At 34.9% G+C, this 19,771-nt stretch overlaps 1 protein-coding gene across 1 annotated transcript in view; it reads left to right on the forward strand.

Moving 5' to 3' along the window:
* The window catches only part of RASA1 (RAS p21 protein activator 1), a 123,436-nt gene that overhangs the window by 69,324 nt on the left and 34,341 nt on the right, over positions 1-19,771 (forward strand). The window contains exons 6-9 of the mRNA XM_059175421.1: positions 2,823-2,854; positions 9,153-9,205; positions 9,947-10,097; positions 14,506-14,584. Of these exons, the coding sequence (XP_059031404.1) occupies positions 2,823-2,854; positions 9,153-9,205; positions 9,947-10,097; positions 14,506-14,584 (315 nt within the window). The remainder of the gene's footprint in view (positions 1-2,822; positions 2,855-9,152; positions 9,206-9,946; positions 10,098-14,505; positions 14,585-19,771) is intronic.

The raw sequence follows: 19,771 nt of genomic DNA on the forward strand, positions 1-19,771 counted from the left end.
TGGTTTTCCTCATAAATGAGGCTATGAAAAAATGATCATGGACTCTGAATCAAATAGGGTTGCACATGTTTGCTTTCAGAATCTTTATCTCCCAAATATATGTATAATTTTCTAGTAACCTTAGCAAAACTTAGTTTTAACACCTTTCTACATTTCCAGTATTCCCATTTTTATTGTCGCCACATAATTCAACATCAGTAGTCTTGTCACTGTGTTGATAATTGTTGTGTTTTTTGATAGCAGGTCTGCTTTCAAGTAGCATTTGCATTTCAGATGTATCAGTATCACTTGAATCTTTTTTTTTTTTTTTAAGTGTCACTGAATCTTATCAAACATATTACAGTTTTGGAGTTCATCCTTTTTGGATTTGGATTTGTTTAGTGTGATGGAATGGTTTCTTTTTATCTTTCACAACCCTCAGAGCTACTGTTTTAAAATTATGTCATGAACTTGATAATACTCTGAAACCTGTGCTTTGATTATTTTCCGGGAAGATTGCAGTGGAGAACATTTTTCTTTGTTATTAATTCCCTTAATTAATAGATCTTGATATGTAGAAGTAAAACATAACTGAGGAAAAGTGGAGGGCAGTTGAGGAAATGGTACGTACGATACATTGCATACAAATAGTTACTTAGTGGAAGAGCTGGGATTGGAACTCTTAATTCCTAGGTTAGTATTTGGTAATTTACAGTAGGGAGAGATATTTTTTTTCATTGTAGGCCAGAAATGTTCAAACAGAAGAATCTTACTGTGTTGGTTTTACTACAAAATTTCTTAGTTAAAACTTTTTTATGTTGGATTTTTTTTCTCCTGCTGTCATACCCCATCCCTATTTTTATGATTATTTAAAGAATTCAGAGTATAGTTTAACTTTCTCCAGCTCTTGGGATTCTGAATCAGATTTAATAAGATAAATCTTAAGAAGAATAAGTGAAAGTTATCCAATGAGTACAGGGGGAAAAAAGCCCAATTTAACATAAGGATACATAACATAAATAAAAGGAAAAAAATAAAAGAACAAATTAACAAGTAAGTATGAATGAACAATGTTCTGCTAAAAAGGGTTGCCAAAAAGGAATATAGTCATACTTTGAATTAATAGTAGATAATTCCATGTTAGAATTAATGAACAATTTTTACTCTAATACTTAAAATAAGTTTTCATAATGGTCTTCATTGGAGCCTAGTGATTCCTTGTAGCTTTAAAAGCCATTTGCAGATTGTCTAGATTTCAGACATTAGGTTGGTGGTTGGATTTTAAGAATTTTCCCACTCTGAAATTCTAATTACTGTTCTTCAAGTACATGTCTGCTTTTATGCTTTTAATCTGGAATGTAAGCTTTGTGAGGATTTTTGTCTCTGATTCAGTGGTGTATCCCCATAGTATAGAATAGTGTGTCTGGCATTAGTATGCATTCAGCAAATATTTGTTGAATGAATTTCTTTATGCCTGCACTTTTTCTGACACTCCTTCCCTGCTAGACTACTACCACGTAAAATTTGATTCATCTTTTTATCTCAGAGGCTTCCTAGTTTTCACAGAGGATTTATGCCTTTCTTAGGCTAAATTGTTTTCTCTTGTGTGTCTATAGCACCTTGTTAATCTTTATTTTATTACACTGTATAAAATTAATTTAGTGTCAACCTATTCTGTAGAAATTAGCTCCTTTTGGGTAATGATCATGCAGTGTGTGTGTGTGTGTGTGTGTGTGTGTGTGTGTTAAGCATACTGCTTTGTTTTATAATAGACATTCAGTGGGTGTTTTAGTTCGCTTAGGTATTTGATGGGTAAGGAACAAATTGAGAGAGGTGAATGCCTGTATAGATAGACCATTTTTTCTTTATTATTAAGTGAAAACCTGGTGTCAGGTACCCAGTTTTGCTGGGTACTAGGAGTACAGGTCAGTAAGTATTCAGTGAAAATTATATGCCCAATATTGTGCTAGTGGTTACGGGGTGGTTGGGATTAATAAAGAAGAGTTAAGATCTTACGCTGCTTACTGCCATTATTAAGGAATGAATAACACTAGTGTATCTTAAATAATAGGCAGGCCAAATAGAGTAAGGTCAAGTTCAAAAGATGATAAAAGAATGATGTCTTTCTATTCAAAGTAGAAGTTTATGTTTTAGGGACTCCGTATTTTATACTGAAAACTAGTATTTGAAGAAGATACTGTCTGAATAGTTGAGGTGAACAAACAGGTAGGAAGCAGTGAGTGGAAAGGACATTCTAAGTTAAAAAGAGCAAGCCAGTGGTGTTGAGAATACAGATAAGCAAATGGGTAGTTATGTGGGTCCATTGTATAGATACCTAAAGAGAATTGGTACTAGGAGATAGGAAATGTAGGCTTGAGTGATAAGATAAAGGATTTTGGTTTTATCAAAGGAGGAATTTGTAGAGAGCAGAGAGGTATTAAGGGTCTGGCTTTTAAATTTTGTTTCTTTTTGTTTGGTTTGGTGTTTCTTAGTGCAGGGGAAAGTTGCATTTGAAACTGATGAGTCCAAATTGGAGAGGTGAGATAATGGGATTGAACAGGGCACAGAGGTAATTAAACTCTTTGGGCTGTGGTAATAGTTTGAGAAAAGGGAGGAAAAAGGCCTGAATTCCAGTAACCACAAGAGGAGAAGAGTAGTAACAATAAGGGAGAGAGTTTTAGAAAGACTTTTCTTGAACTGATAGGTCTTTTCTTGTATATGCAAAAGTAAATATGAGGGACAGGGTAGAGATGTGTTTGAAGATATGATTTTTATTAATTTTAATAAAAATAGATTAATAGTTAAAATTATATAAAATACTATCTTAATGTCTTATCCTTTAGGGCCGGGAAGAAGATCCACATGAAGGCAAAATGTGAGTTTGTGTTAATTACTAAAAGAAAAAAGAAAATATGTTATAAACCTACAAATTGGAAAACTTAGGCCAAAATATATTTTAAAACTGCTACTTTTGAAGCTGTCTTAAAAATTGTTTTTATTTGGCTCAGAACTGATATGTTAATATTTTCTTTAGGATCTACTGATAGTCTTATTTTTTTAATAATGATGGTGTCTTTTATACCTGAATGTAACTCTTCTGTCGCTAAAGGCTTTTCTATAAACATTAAGAGCAGTATGAATGTCACGATTCCTCATATTTTTTTTTACTTTCTTACTGTTAATGCATTTTTTGTTTTTGTAACCACATCTTTTATGTATTTTACATTTCAGTTTTTCATTTTTTTTGTTTGTTGTGTGCCTGTGTATGAGAAAGAGAGCTGGTCTCCAACAACAGGGCTTTTTTTTTTTTTTTTAGGATTTTATGTATTCATTTGACAGAAATAGAGCATAAGCAGGAGGAGCAGCAGGGAGAGGGAGAAGCAGACTCCCTGCTGAGCAGGGAGCCTGATGTGGGGCTCCATCCCAGAACACTGGGATCATGACATAGGTCGAAGGAAGATGCTTAACCAACTGAACCACCCAGGCGCCCCCAACATTAGGGTTCTTCACTATATTTATAAGATTCTGTAAGGCCTTTCTTTTCATAATCTTTTCAAGCTGATTTTAAGTATCTTCTAAGGGCTAATTCAAAGACCAAGGTATTACTATATGTAGTATTTGCCACAAAATCTTCTCATATTTCATAAGTTACTAGCTATTAACAATAATTTCCTATGGGAAATTTACAATGATTTTGTTTTTGTCCTTACAGATCTTTTCTAGTGTCCTGTTCATCCCTCATTTGCTTATTTATTTATTTTTAAAAATTTATTCATTTGAGAGAGAGAGAGAACAAGAGCAGTGGGGAGGGGCAGAGAGAGAGAGAAAGGGAGACGCAGAACTCTCTGCTGAGCAGGGAGCCTGATGCGGGGCTTGATCCCAGGATCCTGAGATATGACCTGAGCCAAAGGCAGACACTTAACCGTCTGGGCCACCTTGGCACCCCCTCATTTATTTGTATATGAATTTTCTTCTGAAGATATTAACTCTCAATCCCAAGTCTATTTCAGTCATATGATTTTAATAGAAACTGTTCATCTTCTGATCTCTTTTCACAGGAACATTTTTTTTCTTCCCTTCCTGTCAGAATTTTCTAATGGAATTTAAGGCCTTCCTTTCAAGTGGTTGCTTATTCTGTTTTCTAACCATTAGAAGACAAAACATTAAGCTGGATACTCTGCTTGCAGTAAACCTCCTTTAGTTTCCCACCCTTCCTTAGGTGGAACATATGAGATGTTTTTGGAGTCCATTTTCCTTTTTGTTTTATGTAGCTGTTTAACTGTAAAATAGTTTCCATGAAGGAGACTGTACCTTGTTGATTTTAGTAATGTGAGGTCTTCTGCTACCTACATTTAGATTATGAATTCTGATGAATGTGTGGAGGAGGTATACCAATAATGTAAGCAAATGAAGTGGGTCAGGTGTAAATGCTGTTTCTCTCAAATTATAGTAATCTTGATCTTCCTAATTTTACCTCTCTGAGGGAGATTAAGGTACATGGAACTAATTTCCTGTAGTACAAACAACAGTGCAAAGTGTTGGGATAAATGGCAACTAATATTCTCTCTTTGTATTAGAGAGTAGGACGCCAAAAATGAGGTGTTTGCCTGCAGTGAGGGGACTGCTGTAATTGATGTGTGCAAAAATGGGGGTCCAGTGTTGTGAAAGCCTCCAGATTTATAAGATACACTGCAAATCTGTATATTTCCCTACTTAAAGTAATACCACAGATTTATTTTTAAAAGGAAAGAAAAAAAATGTAGGTCAAATGCCAGTAATACTTCAAATGCATAATACTGTTTTTTGCCTTTGCCCAAACTACTTTCTAGGCCAGAATTCATCCTGCATTATGTTTGGTTAATTTCTGTTCTTAATAACCTGACTCATTTATCACTTGCCAAGAAGTATTCCTGTATCTTTTCCCTCATGTGTTCCACAGAACTGGTACCCTTTTCTTTTATTCAAAAAAAGCCCTCCGTGCATATCTATCAGTGCACTTTATTATATTTTTGACATTGATTTTGTGGTTATGTGTGTCCCTTTTTCTTGTTGGAGTAGGGACTTCATAAGAGCAGATACTCCCCTTTGGGTCACTGGTATACGCTATGTGTTTGAAGAAACACTTTGGCTATTCAGGTGTTAGGTAGTTCCATAAAAACTCTAGGATTGTTCTAGCTCTGTGAAAAATGCTAATGGTATTTTGATGTGGGTTGCATTGAATCTGTAGATTACTTTGGGTAGTATGGACATTTTAACATTTGCTCTTCCAGTCCATGAACATGGAATATCTTTCAGTTTGTTTGTCTCATCTTCAGTTTCTTTTATTGTTTTTTAATGCATTTTGGAATACAGGTCTTTTACCTCTTTCATTAAGTTTATTCATAGGTATTTTATTAATTTTGGTACAGTTGTAAATGGGATTGTTTTATTAATTACTCTTTATCCTACTTTTTATTGGTGTATAGACATGCAGTTGATTTCTCTATATTGATATTGTATTCTGTGACATTACTGAATTCATTTGTCAGTTCTGTAGTTTTTTTGGTGGAGTCTTTAGGGTTTTTCATATAGTAGCATGCCATCTGCAAATATAGTGAGTTTTACTTCTTCCTTACCAATTTGGATGCCTTTTATTTATTTTTCTTGTCTGATTGCTACAGTTAGGACATCCGGTACTCAGTTGAATAAAAGTGGTAAGAGTAGACATCCTTGCGTTTTTACTGATCTTAAGGTAAAAGCTTTTAGTTTGTCACTATTGAGTATGATATTTCCATGTATGGCCTTTATTATGTTGAGGTGCATCCCCTCCTGAACCTACTTTGTTGAGTGTTTTTATCATGTATGGATGTTGTAGTTTGTGAAATGCTTTTTATGTATTTATTAAGATGACCATATGGTTTTTATTGTTTCTCTTATTACTCTGATGTATCATGTTGATTGATTTGCAAATATTGAACCATACTGGCATTCCTGGAATAAATCCAACTTAGGGTGAATGATTTTTTGATATATTGTTGAATTTGGTTTGCTAGTGTTATGTTAAGGATTTTTACATCTCTCTCTTTTTTTTTAAGATTTTATTTATTTATCAGAGAGAGAGAGGGAGAGAGAGCGAGCACAGGCAGACAGAATGGCAGGCAGAGGCAGAGGGAGAAGCAGGCTCCCTGCTGAGCAAGGAGCCTGATGTGGGACTCGATCCCAGGACGCTGGGATCATGACCTGAGCCGAAGGCAGCTGCTTAACCAACTGAGCCACCCAGGCGTCCCTTTACATCTCTCTTTATGAGGGATATTGGCCTGTAGTTTTGGGGGGTTTTTCGTAGTGTTTTTGTCTGGTTTTCTTACCAAGGTAATCCTGGACTTACAGAGTGAATTTGGAAGTTTTCCTTCCTCATTAGTTTTTTGGAATAGTTTGAGAAGAATTAACAGTATTAACAGTTAATTAATTTAAATTAAAGGTATTAAAGGTATTTACATTCTCTTTAAATGTTTGGTAGACAGGGGCACTTGGGTGGCTCAGTCAGTTAAGTGTCTGCCTTCAGCTCAGGTCATGATCCTAGGGTCCTGGCATCAGGCCCTACATCCTACTCCCTGCTGAGGGAGTGTCCCGTCTCCCCCCTGCCCCCTGCCATCCCCACCCAGTGCACACGTGTTCTCTGTCTCTCTCTCAAATAAATAAATAAAATCTTTAAAAAAAAATGTTTAGTAGACAGAATTCACCTGTGAAGCCATCTGGTCCTGAACTTCTTGTTTGTTGGGAGTTCATTGCTTACTGATTCAGTGTCATTTCTTTCTTTCTTTTTTTTTTTTTTTTTAATTTTTTTATTTGAGAGAGAGACAGAGTGAGAGAGCATGAGAGGGGAGGTCAGAGGGAGAAGCAGACTCCCCATGGAGCTCGGAGCCCAATGTGGAATTTGATCCCAGGACTTCAGATCATGACCTGAGCTGAAGGCAGTCGCTTAACCAACTGAGCCACCCAGGCACCCTTCAGTGTCATTTCTGATAATCAGTCTATTCAAATTTTCTGCTTTTCCTGATTCAGTTTTGGAAGGTTGCATGTTTCTAGGAGTTCATCCATTTCTTCGGGGTTGTCTAATTTGTTGCCATAGAATTTTTCATAGTATTCTCTTAAAATCTTTTGTACTTCTGTAATGTTGGTTGTTACTTCTCGTCCTTCATTTCCGAGTGTATTTATTTGAGTCCTGTGTTTGTTTTTTCCCTATGAATCTGTCTAAGAACCAGTTCCTGGTTTCATGGATCTTTTCTACTGTTTTTTCTTTTTTTTCTTTTTAAGTTTCTATTTCATTTACTTATGCTGTAATCTTACTATTTCTTTCTACTGGCTTTGGGCTTTGTTTATTCTTCTGTTCTAGCTCCTTTGGGTGTTAAGATTTGGTTGTTATTTGAGATTTTTCTTATTTCTTGAGGTAGGCCTGTATTGCTCTAAAGTTCCCTCTAGAGCATCTTTTGCTTCATCCCAAAGATTTGGACTGTTTTCATTCGTCTCATGTATTTTTTTTATTTCCTCTTTGAATCTTGGTTGACCCATTCACTGTTTAGTAGCATGTTTTTTGGTCTCCATGTATTTGTGTTCTTCCCAGACGTTTTCTCAGGATTGATTTCTAGTTTCATACTGTTGTGGGCAGAAAAGGTGCATGATATGATTTCAGTCTTTTTGAATGTCTTAAGTTGTTTTGTGGGCTAATGTAATTTTTCCTGGGAGATGTTCCAGGGGCACTTGAAAGAATGTGTATTCATGGTTCTGGGATGCAGTGTTCTGAATATATATCTATCTGTCCCATCTAGTGTAATGTGTCATTCAAAATCACTTTTTCCTTGTTGACTTTCTGTCTGGATGATCCATCCATTGATGTAAGTGGGATGTTTAAGTCTCCTACTGTTACTGTATTTCTGTCAATTTCTCCCATTGTGTCTGTTAGTAGGTGCTCTGTGCATTTAGGTGCTCCCATGTTGGATACATAGATATTTGTAATTCTATATCCTCTCCTTGGATTGTTCCTCTTATCATTTTATAATATCCGTCTTTTCTCTTGTCACAGTCTTTGTTTTAAAGCTATTTGTCTGATATAAGTACTGCTACTCTAGCTTTCTTTTCACTTCCGTTTGCCTGGTAAATGTTTTCTTGTGCCTTCACTTTCAGTCTGCATGTGTCTTTAGATCTGAAGTGGCATATAGCTGGGTCTTGCTTTTTTGTTTGTTTAGTTTTGGTCTTGTAGTATTTTTACTTTCTAAGTTGTTTTTTAAGCCGCGATCAAAACCAAGAATAGATTCCAGGAATTTGTGGCGAAGTGATAGAGGGATGATCTGGAATTACCAGCTTGGCATTAAAAGGTGTTAATCAACAGGATAGATAATAGTCCTTCACATAATGAGAGGAGATTTTAAGAAATTTAATTACTAATAATTTATAAAATCAGGTGTGTCATTTTATTCTAAGGTAAAATTTAAATACTTTAGTTATTATATGTAGTGGATCTTGAATATATGCCACTAATAATAATTTCTGAATGCTTATTTTAAGTATATAGAAACTAAAACATATATAGCCATCTAATTCGTTATGGCAGTAGCTCAAATATAATTAGGAATACTAAGTCATTCTTTTATTTCAGTCCTTGATGCTGACATTTACTCTCTGTCATCACTCAATCTCACTTTCTGACTTTAAGGAAAGTATTAATCAGCCATGTCTATTTTCTTTCAAGAGAGAACTTAACCTCCTGTTTTAGGGAAAGTTTACTCGGAGGGTGATGTGAGGAAAATTCATTTACTAATTTTTTTTGGGGGGGGGGATAATTCTGGGTTCTACCAGTACCATCTCTCCCTCCTAATGCAAAGAAAAGAGAACACTAACTATGGTGGTGTAAGCATGTAACAGTTTCTCATTATCAGAATTAAAATTATTACTGGTACTGTTCATTACTATGGAAATTATGGTTCATATTGGACCTTTATTTTACTATATTTTGTTGAAATTATGTATGTTTACAAATATAATAACAAATGTAAAAGGAATAAGATAACTTGATCAGTTGTATTTGTTTTTATTTCATTGTATCAGTGTGAATTAAACTTGTGCTGGTTGTTTAGTTTTGATTGTATAACAGCAAAAAGGACTTCAGATTTACATATTTAATTTGTTCTCTTTTTAAGATGGTTCCATGGGAAAATTTCCAAACAAGAAGCTTATAATTTACTAATGACAGGTACTTGTACATTCACTCTTTGTTTTAAAACTGGCCATTTATCATCCATTTTGTCTTTAGCACTCATTTGATACTTAAACATACACAGAGGAAAGACAAAACATTTTGGTGTTAAGAGTCATTGCCAGTTGAAGATACTTAAAAGCCTTCTTTAAAATTAGTTTGAAAATCTTTAATACATGATAATTTGATCTTATATGACTTTTCAGGTTCTTACCAACTAAATGGAAGGTAGTATACATATATTGATTTTGATAAGATGAACACATATTTCATTTTTTGAATCTACCTTTATAAGCATTGGTCCTATTTTATTACAGTTATTTAATGTTTAATTAGAAGCATTGGTTAACTGCAGAGTACTCCTAAAAAAAATTTACTTTAACTTTTTTAGACTCTTCTTCTTAAGAGGATTTACAAATAGAATGTACCCATTTAGCCAATGTCCTCTACCTGTGGTTAGGTTATTCTTTTGAAGTCATGACAGGTATAACATTATTAACCAGAAATCACTGCTGTAGACTTATTTTTATGTAATACACACATGCAACGTTTGGGTGGTTGTGACTCATAAACTAGAAAATATAAAAATGTATTAAAATTGTCTTTATTATAAAACAAGTTCCTGGTGAAAATTTATATATGTTTATAACTTCCAAATGTACTTTATAATTATGTTACTTAACACAACTTTTTTTATTTGGTAATTAGGAAATAAAACTAATAGCTTAATTTTTACAGTTGGCCAAGTATGCAGTTTTCTTGTGAGGCCCTCAGATAATACTCCTGGTGACTATTCGCTTTACTTTCGGACCAATGAAAATATTCAGCGATTTAAAATTTGTCCAACACCAAATAATCAGTTTATGATGGGAGGCCGATATTATAACAGGTAAGTTGTGAGAAATTTTAGTTATCTTTTACTTTTAGCAAAAATAATTGAAATTTCAATAACAGTGTTATCAGATTCAAAACTGTATAAAAGTGTCTGACTTTTTAGAATTTAAAATAAGGCCTTTAATGTAATTTAGTAGTAGTCATGTCCAAGGATTCTTCAAACAGTGTCAAAAATGAATATAAATTAAAAACTTATAATTTGTTTTCGTTCAAGATAATTTATATGTTTGTTGATTATGTATGGACTGTTTTTATACCAAATTGCTAAGTCCTTAACTGTAGGGTAGCAAAACATTTGTTCTAAGAAAAGGAATATATTACATTCCTTTATTAGTGAGACATTTTACTTTATTTTTTTTAAAGATTTTATTTATTTGACATAGAGAGTACAAGAAGAGGGAGACTGGGGAGCCCAATGTGGGGCTCAATCCCAGAACCGTTAAGCCAGCATGCTTAACGGCCTGAGACACCCAGGTGCCCCAGGATATTTTAATAGGAAGAAAAAGTTCTTAAAGATTAAAGAGAGACTTTACTACAAATGTTACCCATGCAACTGGGTTGTTCTCAAGTTGCTATTTCTTGGTTCTAATTATTGGTTCCTACTTCTCATTTTAAAAATTACAGAAAATTCATTGTTTATCCCAAAACTCAGAATGAATTTTAGTCACTGGAGCAGGAAAATGAGTCAATAGAGAAACCATATGATAGAATTTCAGCCCCCCTCCTCCCCCCCCATATATTAGAAAGGAATCTTGCATTTTTGTTTTTCCTAATGTAAAGAATTTCCCGTATTAGCTAACTCTGGAGTGGCCTTGTCTTCCTCTTTTGGAGGCTTTCATAAACTAAAATGATGGCATTTTCCTAGTTTAATTCCTTAATACCACAGCAGTATTCTCCATCCCATTTAGTATTTCTCTTAATTCCAGCTTGACTTTTGAGGGTATAGAGATCCAGCAGCTGTTTTATCTTAGAAAACCAACAAAAAAAACAAGTTGTAGTTGCTTGCCAGAAGGCCCATGAACAGTTAAGAGACATCAAGTGGCAGATGTGAGTCTCGACATTTGGATCCTTTTGCACACGTATAGAGAAAAGCTGCTTGAGTGGTTTCTACATTAATAGTCCAATCTAGACATCTTCACTGAAAATCTAGCTAGCTGCAATTTAAGCTCTTTGTGAAGGTAAATTACTTTTTCCCATTTTCCAGTTTTCTAGTGGTTTGGAATATATAAAACTGTAAATTGAAAACGTATATTCTTAACTGAATTGATAAATGTCTTCTCTGGAAACTTTTAAAAATATAAAATAATTTACATAGATTTATTTTCAGTGAAGTTTGTTTACTGACTTAAACTTCCTTATGATATGCATTCTGCAAGATGAAAATTCTTTCTACATAATGGCAGCAGTCTGTAAAATATGTAAAGGTTGGCTTTTTTATTGATAAAGACCAGAATGAAGCAAGAAGAAAGAAGTATTTGAAATATATTCCTTTCTAAATTATTAGTCTGTTTACAAAATGATGACTTAAAAAAATTTAGTGTTAATTTAGTGATAATTTAGTTTAATTTAGTGACTGTGATCAATAACCCTAACCTCCCAATCTTTTCTTTAAAAAAAAAAAAAATATTTTTTTATTTTAGGGAGGAAGTGATTGAGAGAGAAGCATGTGTGAGTTGGGGGAGGAGCACAGGGAGAGAATCTTTCAAGTAGACTCCCCACTGAGTGTGAGGACCGATGTGGAGCTTGATCTCACAACCCATGAGATCATAACTTGAGCTGAAACCAAGAGTCTGCTGAGCCACCCACGTGGTTCCCCACCCACAAATTTTCTTTATAGATATGTTCATTTGATAAAGTTCAGGAGTATTGTTATTCCTAGCATATAATACTAATTTTTTTCCCCCAAAGAAAGCTAGAATTGTGCAAATCTGATGCCTGAAAAAAGGCAGGTTTACAGTTTGGGAATATATATTTCAGCATGGAAATATATTCTTTTACAGCATTAGTGTCAGTAATAAAGTAAATCTTAGAAGATAAACTTTTGTGGGGTGTTGGGCTGAGTCAGTTAAGAAGAGCATGCGACTCTTGATCTCAGGGTTGTGAGTTGAAGCCTCATGTTGAGTGTAGAGATTACTAAGAAAAAATAAATGGACTTAAAAAGATACACCTTTGTGCTTATCACTTACTGTTTATATATTTAAATGTTAAGTTGGATTATCCAATAAATGTATGTACAGAGACATACTCTGCTGTGTTTTCTTCTCATTAATTCTACATTAGTCTTTTGGTAAAGAGAGGTAGCACTCAAGTCTGTTCATTTAGAAACTGCTTTTTTGAGACATAACTTTAACATTCCTATATTAAAACTTTTATAAAAAGCAGGAGAAGCATTTATCAGCAAGTATAATTCAGCAAACATTTATTACCTAATTTACTTATTGAAATACATTGTACAGACCCCATGCATATACATTTAAGAGAAAGGTCTATGAGGTACAGGTCTATGAGAACAGATGGTTAGCTGACCTTGATGATTTCAGGACTGTATACGTGGACATGGGAGACTCAGTGGAAAGAGAGCAGTTGAGGTAGTGATGAGAAGGGAGAGGGAGGAAGGATTTTGGTCAGACCTTGAAGATTACTAACATTTATCTAGGAGGTTCAAGGAGAGACATGGTTTTATTTATTAAGTAAATTACTAAAATGAAAGTGTAGTATGAACACGTTTTAGGCTCCATAGCTCAGGGGTTAGAGCACTGGTCTTGTGAACACGTTTTAGTTTTCTGAGACGTAAATTTGTCATTTCATACCTAAAACTTGCATAGAATATCTAGGAAATTCTGGGTTGTTGTGTCTCCCTTGACTGTTTCTTTAGGTGTATTTGGGTAGAATATGAACTAAAGTAATTTAAAAAAAAAAAAAAAAGGTATCTTGAAAGTCCAGCTCATTGGTAAAAATATATTTGATTGGTTGTCACAGACTTTTTAAATTTGTTCTTGGGCAGTCTGAACTGTGTATTCTTTCAGCTCATGGAGAAGAATTATATTGTAATGTTGAGATGCTCCACAAGATCAATTGCATTTTATAGTTACTGAGTCATAAACCTTTGGTATTTACTGTTTTTTATGGATTTGATGCTTTTTGTTTTAAAACAGGAAGTCATCTCTGTGACGGTCTCTGTCTTCAAATGTCTTTTCTGATTTTCTTTTTTCCTTTAACATTTTTGGATTTATATGTGGCATTACCTTATTCCTTTAAACATGTATACCCTCCTTGTCTTTTTTGATGTGAATATCTTTTTACTTGTGTCATTTTGCCCCCTTGTGTAAAATGCTGCCTTTAGTATTCAGTTCATACCCATTCATACTTATTTTTTCATTAATCTTTTCAAGTCTCCTGTTTTGCTATTTTTAACATTATATTTGCTTTAAATTAATTTTGTAGTATGGCAAAGACATTTTATCTTTGGAGACATACATATGTGCATATATATGTGTGTATCTTTGGAGAGGGAGTGTGCATATGTATATATACAGATATGTATATCTAGAGATAAAATATATATTTCAATTCCATTAGTTGAAGAACTGTGGAAAAAATCAAGTGGAAGATAAAACAGGATCTGTTTTGAGAAATGTTTTCTCTCTGTCCTTAAAATAGCCATTCCTCCAGTATATTAAAGGAAGTTTAAAAGTGCAAGATTTAAATATTCAGGACAATAAAATGGCCTACTGATTATACAGAAGCACTTTTACATTGGAAAATTCATTATGCCGTGCTAAAATACATGTTAAATTACATTATATAATGTCATTTTATTTTCTGTTTTACTAGTAACATTTCCCAGATAGTAAGAATATTTTAATAGCATTGCCTTTCAGAATCATCAATAAGCCCTTCCCTGTGGTAGCTATAATCTTACATGTAAAATTAGCTCCGGTCCGTTTGTTTCTCCTTTTACTTGCTGTTAATGTTTTATGATCTAACTTCATCTGATTGTTATGAAAGCAGAATGTGTGTTTTGATGATTAAAAATTCTTAAAATCTACCTGAATGTGCTATATAAATGCCATTTTTCTTTCAGTTCTTTCTCAGTTCCTCAGGAATACTCTTAAAAAAATAAAGGTAGACTTTTATTCTTTTCTTACTTATACTGACTCTTTGGGTATGTGTATACAAAATTGTAGTCTCTGACTCAGGTATTCTGATCTGTAAATGAATTCTTGCTTTTCTAAAATAATGAGACTGTTGTAATCATACATGCTATTGCTATATTTAGGTTATATGCTTTGGAAAACACTTGCAAATACATAATCCTTGCTAACAGGGTCCTTGTATATTTTCAAGATTTACATTTTTTATGAGACAAATTATATCAATGTTAGTAATTTTTATTTTAACAGCATTGGGGACATCATAGATCACTATCGAAAAGAACAAATTGTTGAAGGGTATTATCTTAAGGAACCTGTACCAATGCAGGTCAGTGTTGTTTTTCTTTTTTGCAGTAATAAGCATTTTATTTTAAAATGCATTTTTGATGGTATGTTTTACGCACACATTCATGCATTTAAAATTGGATAAAATTTAAAACTGCCATTACTCAGATTCTTTCAGAAAGTAAATTGTAAGAGAAACACTTAGTTTTTATTTATGTTGCTTCTAGTCTCTGTGGCTTTTTGAGAATAGAAGGAGTGGTGGGGCAGAAGCCATGTTACTTTGGGTCAGGGAGTGAGCTTGTTGGAGGCAAAAATGGAGACAGCAAGGATCAGTCACAGCTGGACTTACATAGGTGGGCTTGGTAGATAAGATAAAAATGAAATCCAGAAGAAGATACAGGGCTGAGGGGGATTTAAACTTTTTATTTCATTGTTTATTTGGCTATAGGTTTATGGTTGAGAGAGTTTTGTGCATGTCTGTATATTCTGCATTAAGCCACTAGTAGCGAGCAGAGTGACAGTGGTGGGTGAGATGGGGTAGTGGCAGTACTTGATGTACGTGGCCCTAGGGAAGGCAAGAGTAGTTAAAATCCCCAATACATGAAAAAGGATGGGTCTTGAGCAAGGGGGCCTCTTGAATCTTAGCTGCTTAATGCACAGTGTGATTGCTTATTCTCTGTATTTCTTATACTTTCTGAAGAGTGGTGGGCAACATTTGTAGCAGAGGTTAGGAACAGGTGTTTCAAAAGAGTGATAAAGAATTTTCTATGTGGGAAATGGAGGTATTGATAGTCCAAGGACATAAAGAAGGTTTTGGGTGCCCAGCTACACTTCCATAGTTATGTCTGTAGCTTCTCAGTTTTTCCTCCTTCTAACAAGTTAATTTCAGATGGTTGTACCTGCTATTCATAGCAGTTTCAGAGGTGGGGGATCATTATTCTGATGGTTAATATCAATTGAAGAATCTTGTCACACTGAATACAGCTTCATTTCCTCATACTTGCTAGTAGAATGTGTGGTCCCAGACAGCAGGGGTGTTGTGTTGTATTCCCAGGGCCTGGAGTGGGTCTGTGTTACGGAATCAATGACTGTCGGCTCTCCAGCGGGAAGCACCTACTTCAACCCCTTTGTATTCTCACTGTGCCTGTTGCTCTCTCCATGTCCACCCTTTCCTCTAGGCAAGCACTGCTAGTTTAAGAAATCCTAATAACCATAGTCAGCCCTGAAGTCTTGCTTTTGTTGGCAGTTCTGGCAGACATTGTTCACTATTCTTAGTGCATATTAGAATGAACTTTTTATTTAAAAATATTTTATTTTTTTATTTGACAGTGGTGGTGGGGAGCATAAGCAGGGGGAGTGGCAGCCAGAGGGAGAGGGAGAAACAGACTCCCCACTGAACAGGAAGCCTGATGCAGGGCTTGATCCCAGGATGCTGGGATCATGTATTTGCCCCGCCCCCCCCCACCCGCCCCGGGCTTTTTTCTTTTAATCACATAGTGTGGTATTCGTCTTCTTCTTCTTCTTCTTTTTTTTTTTTTTTTTTTTTAAAGATTTTTATTTATTTATTTGACAGAGAGAGATCACAAGTAGGCAGAGAGGCAGGCAGACAGAGAGCGAGGGAAGCAGGCTCCCTGCTGAGCAGAGAGCCTGATGCGGGACTGGATCCCAGGACTCTGAGATCATGACCTGAGCCAAAGGCAGCGGCTTAACCCACTGAGCCACCCAGGCGCCCCTGGTATTCGTCTTCTAGAAGCACTGCTCAGGGTCATTTTATTAGGGGTCGGAGGTGCCTTTACCCACTGTGTCCTACTGCTGTATCCTGAATTCTAATTCATATTGGCTTTTGTTGATTTTGTTTCAGAAGTCTACACATTTTATTTGTCTACAAATTAAGTCCTACATTTTCCCATCTTGAAATTGTGCTTAGAATTTTTAATTTAAGGTTTTTAAGAAAAACTTACTTTTTAGAATAAAAACTCTTAGCACAGTAAGTGGTATTTGACATTTAAACTTTCATACTTAAGTTATAAGATTGTTTTAAGAAGTACTTCAAATACATAGTCTGCTGCACTCCCGTGTTGCAGTCTCATAATTCAGCAAACCCCAAATTGTTGTCATTTGCAAAAGTGCCAACTAATGCCTTAAATACTTCAGAAATACTGATGCCAATTAGAAAGCAATTTGATTACTACATAAAAACCATTAAATCTATTTCAAGTCTATTAATTAGGGCCTGGCATAAAAAAGTAGGTTACCATAGGAGTTTGGGAATCCTGATACTTACCTATCCTTCCCAGCAGGATACTAGGACAGAAAAGAAAGTATAATAATAACCTTTTATTAATGGAAAAACTTATTAGCTCACTCCCCCTGGGGTGACTCTGCATACCTTCACTCAGAGTAGGATTCTGGAATGGAAAGAGCAGTCTTAGGTACTTCCTTTGTCCTAGGTGCTTACTTTGTAGAGCTAATCCTTCTCAAGACAGACATTAGAAGAGAAGGAGCTTTTTGAGACAATGCAGCCCACAATAAAATAGGCAACATTTTTTAAGCAGTGTGCTTTAGGCACTGTTCTTACTAGTTTATTTAATTTTCAACAACTTGATGAGGTTTCTACTGTATGATAGGGAAATTGAGAGTGGAGGGGGTAAGGATTTAGGGCATCGAGTCGTCCTTGACTCTTCTTTCTCTCCTATGCTTTGTATCCATACTGTTGGGAATGTCATACTGCCTCTGCTTTCCAAACAAATGTAGCACGTGACCACCGTCAGAATCTGACTTTGGTCTACCTCTTTCCACCTTTGCCCCTTATGCTGCACAACAGCAGTCTGAGAGATCCATTTAAAATGTAAGTCACATCATTTCACTCCTCTCTTTAATACTTGTACCTGTTCTACATTTCATTCAGAGTGAAAGCCAAAGTCCTTACAGTGGCCTCTCAAACCATAGATGTCATCTCATTGGTCCTCTGAACTCCTCTTTCTACCATCCTTCTCTTTGATTTGTCTCCACTCATAACTGCTTTTGGTTTTTTTTTTTTCCTTTTTTTTTTTAATGTGCTAGTTTCTCTCATGCTTTAGGATCTTTGTTTTACCTGTTGACTCTGCCCAAAGTGATTTTTTTCTCCAATATCCACTTGTCTCATTCTCTTACTTCTTTTGCTCAGAAACTAGCTTCACAATGAGATTGATCCATATACCTTATTTAATACTTCTACTTGCCCTACCATTGGTAAAGCACTTACCATTTCTTAATATACAGTGTGATTTATGTATTATGTTTATTATCTTTCCCTCATTAGAATGTAAGTTCTTTGAGGATACGGATCTTTGATTTGCACATTGATGTTATCTCCAGAACTAGTACAGACCCTGGCACTCAACACATTATTGAGTTAAATGGGTAGAGAGTAGGCCCTAAAGCCTTCCCTTTGTCATCCAGTGATTTAGTGGAGTTTGGAAAGTGAAGTTCTGTCCTTGGTCATAGTTTCTTCTAATATATTGGAATCCTTTAGAGGTTGTAGGTAAGTATATCAGCCCTACTCTAATATAATCTAGAAAAGAGCTTTGGAGATCATCCTGAAATCAGATATTTAAATCCACATATTAGTGTAGTTGTATCTTAAAGAGCAAACCACAAATATGCCCCGTTCTGTAGCTAATACTAAATATTATCATCATTATTATTAATTTTGAAGATTTTATTTATTTGAGAGAGAGAGAGAGAGAGAGAGAGAGCATGAGCTGGGGGAAGACGGAGGGAGAGGGAGAGGCGGACTCCCTGCTGAGCAGAGAGCCCAGTATGGGATTATGACCTGAGCTGAAGGGAGAAGCTTAACTGAGCTACCCAGGTGCCCCTAAAAATTATCATCATTGAATAAAAGACTGTTAAGTACAAATCTATGTAACCAGGAAAGCAGTCATTACTGTTTATCATCTGGGTCCAGTGTATCCTTTTAAATTTTTTATTCTTCAGTCTTTTTATGAATAATCCTTAGAAGTAGGAATAAAGGTATAGTCCAAAAAGGCCATTAGAAAATTTAATAAGAATTTAAACATAGGAAACTGAAATGTTTTCCCATATTCCTTGGTTATAAAGGCTTGAAATAAGCAGTTGTTAATCCACTGTCATACATGATACCATTTTGTAAATCCTAATTCCAGATTTCTGATACATCTCTAATTAATTCTTGCTGTATAATTACTCTGGTTATTCTTCCCACATTTTCATTATCAGAATACAGTAGTGATTCCAGATGTAAATATCTCTCCACTGGGTTTTAGTTTATGATTCTTGCTTTTTGTTCATGTACTTGAATTATCGAATGGAATAATTTTGAAAACTTGGATGGCTTATTATTTTTTTAGGAGGGTACTGTCTTCTTTGCTTCATAAGGGTAAAATATTTTTCTGTGTAGATTTTTAAACATCAGTTACAGTGATAAATGTGGTGAATTTTGAAATTTCTATGTTTCTTTCTACAGCCTTTGAATACAAAGTACCTTTTGTCCACTTACAGATCATATTAAGTGAATCTTGGTACACAAACATAAAAATTTAAAGAACCCTTATTTCTTTTTAGCAAAACAGGACAGCCTAGATTCTTATCACAAAATATTACATGATGACATCCTTGCTGTTAAATGACTGACTAGACAGAAACACAATACATATTCCCCTCCTCTCCCTCCCTGCTAGAAATACATCGTTTACTCAGTGTTTCTTGAGTTTGAGGGAAGTCTAAGGATACTGTCATTTGAAGAATTGCAGTCTGAGATTTTTGCTTATCAAAAATGAATTTTACCATCACAGTAGATCACAAAGTGCTGTTGCCTCTTTGTATTCATCTTTTGATTCTTTTAATAATTGTCAAACATCTTCTATGTCAATTTTTTTCTCTTTGATATTAGTGGAAAATCAAAGGTTCTGGGCTGTGCTCAATGAAAACTAATAAAAAGATAACAGGTGGGCTTTTTACACTCTTTTGAAAGATGCTGCAACACTTGGTAACACAGTTAAAAAAAAAACAAACACAAACCAACAAAGTATGATGCAATGGAGATAGTGTATTTCATTCTTGCATCATCCTGTAACGGTTGGCAAACTTTTCTTTTAAGGGCAAGATAATAAATATTTTAGGGTTTGCAGGCCTTCAGTCTCCATCTCAGCTGCTGAGCTCTGCCTTTGTACTGAGAAAGCAACCATAGACAAAATATAAAGCAACGAGTGTG

Source organism: Mustela lutreola, chromosome 5 (assembly GCF_030435805.1).
Source record: "Mustela lutreola isolate mMusLut2 chromosome 5, mMusLut2.pri, whole genome shotgun sequence".
Taxonomy (NCBI): Eukaryota; Metazoa; Chordata; class Mammalia; order Carnivora; family Mustelidae; genus Mustela; species Mustela lutreola.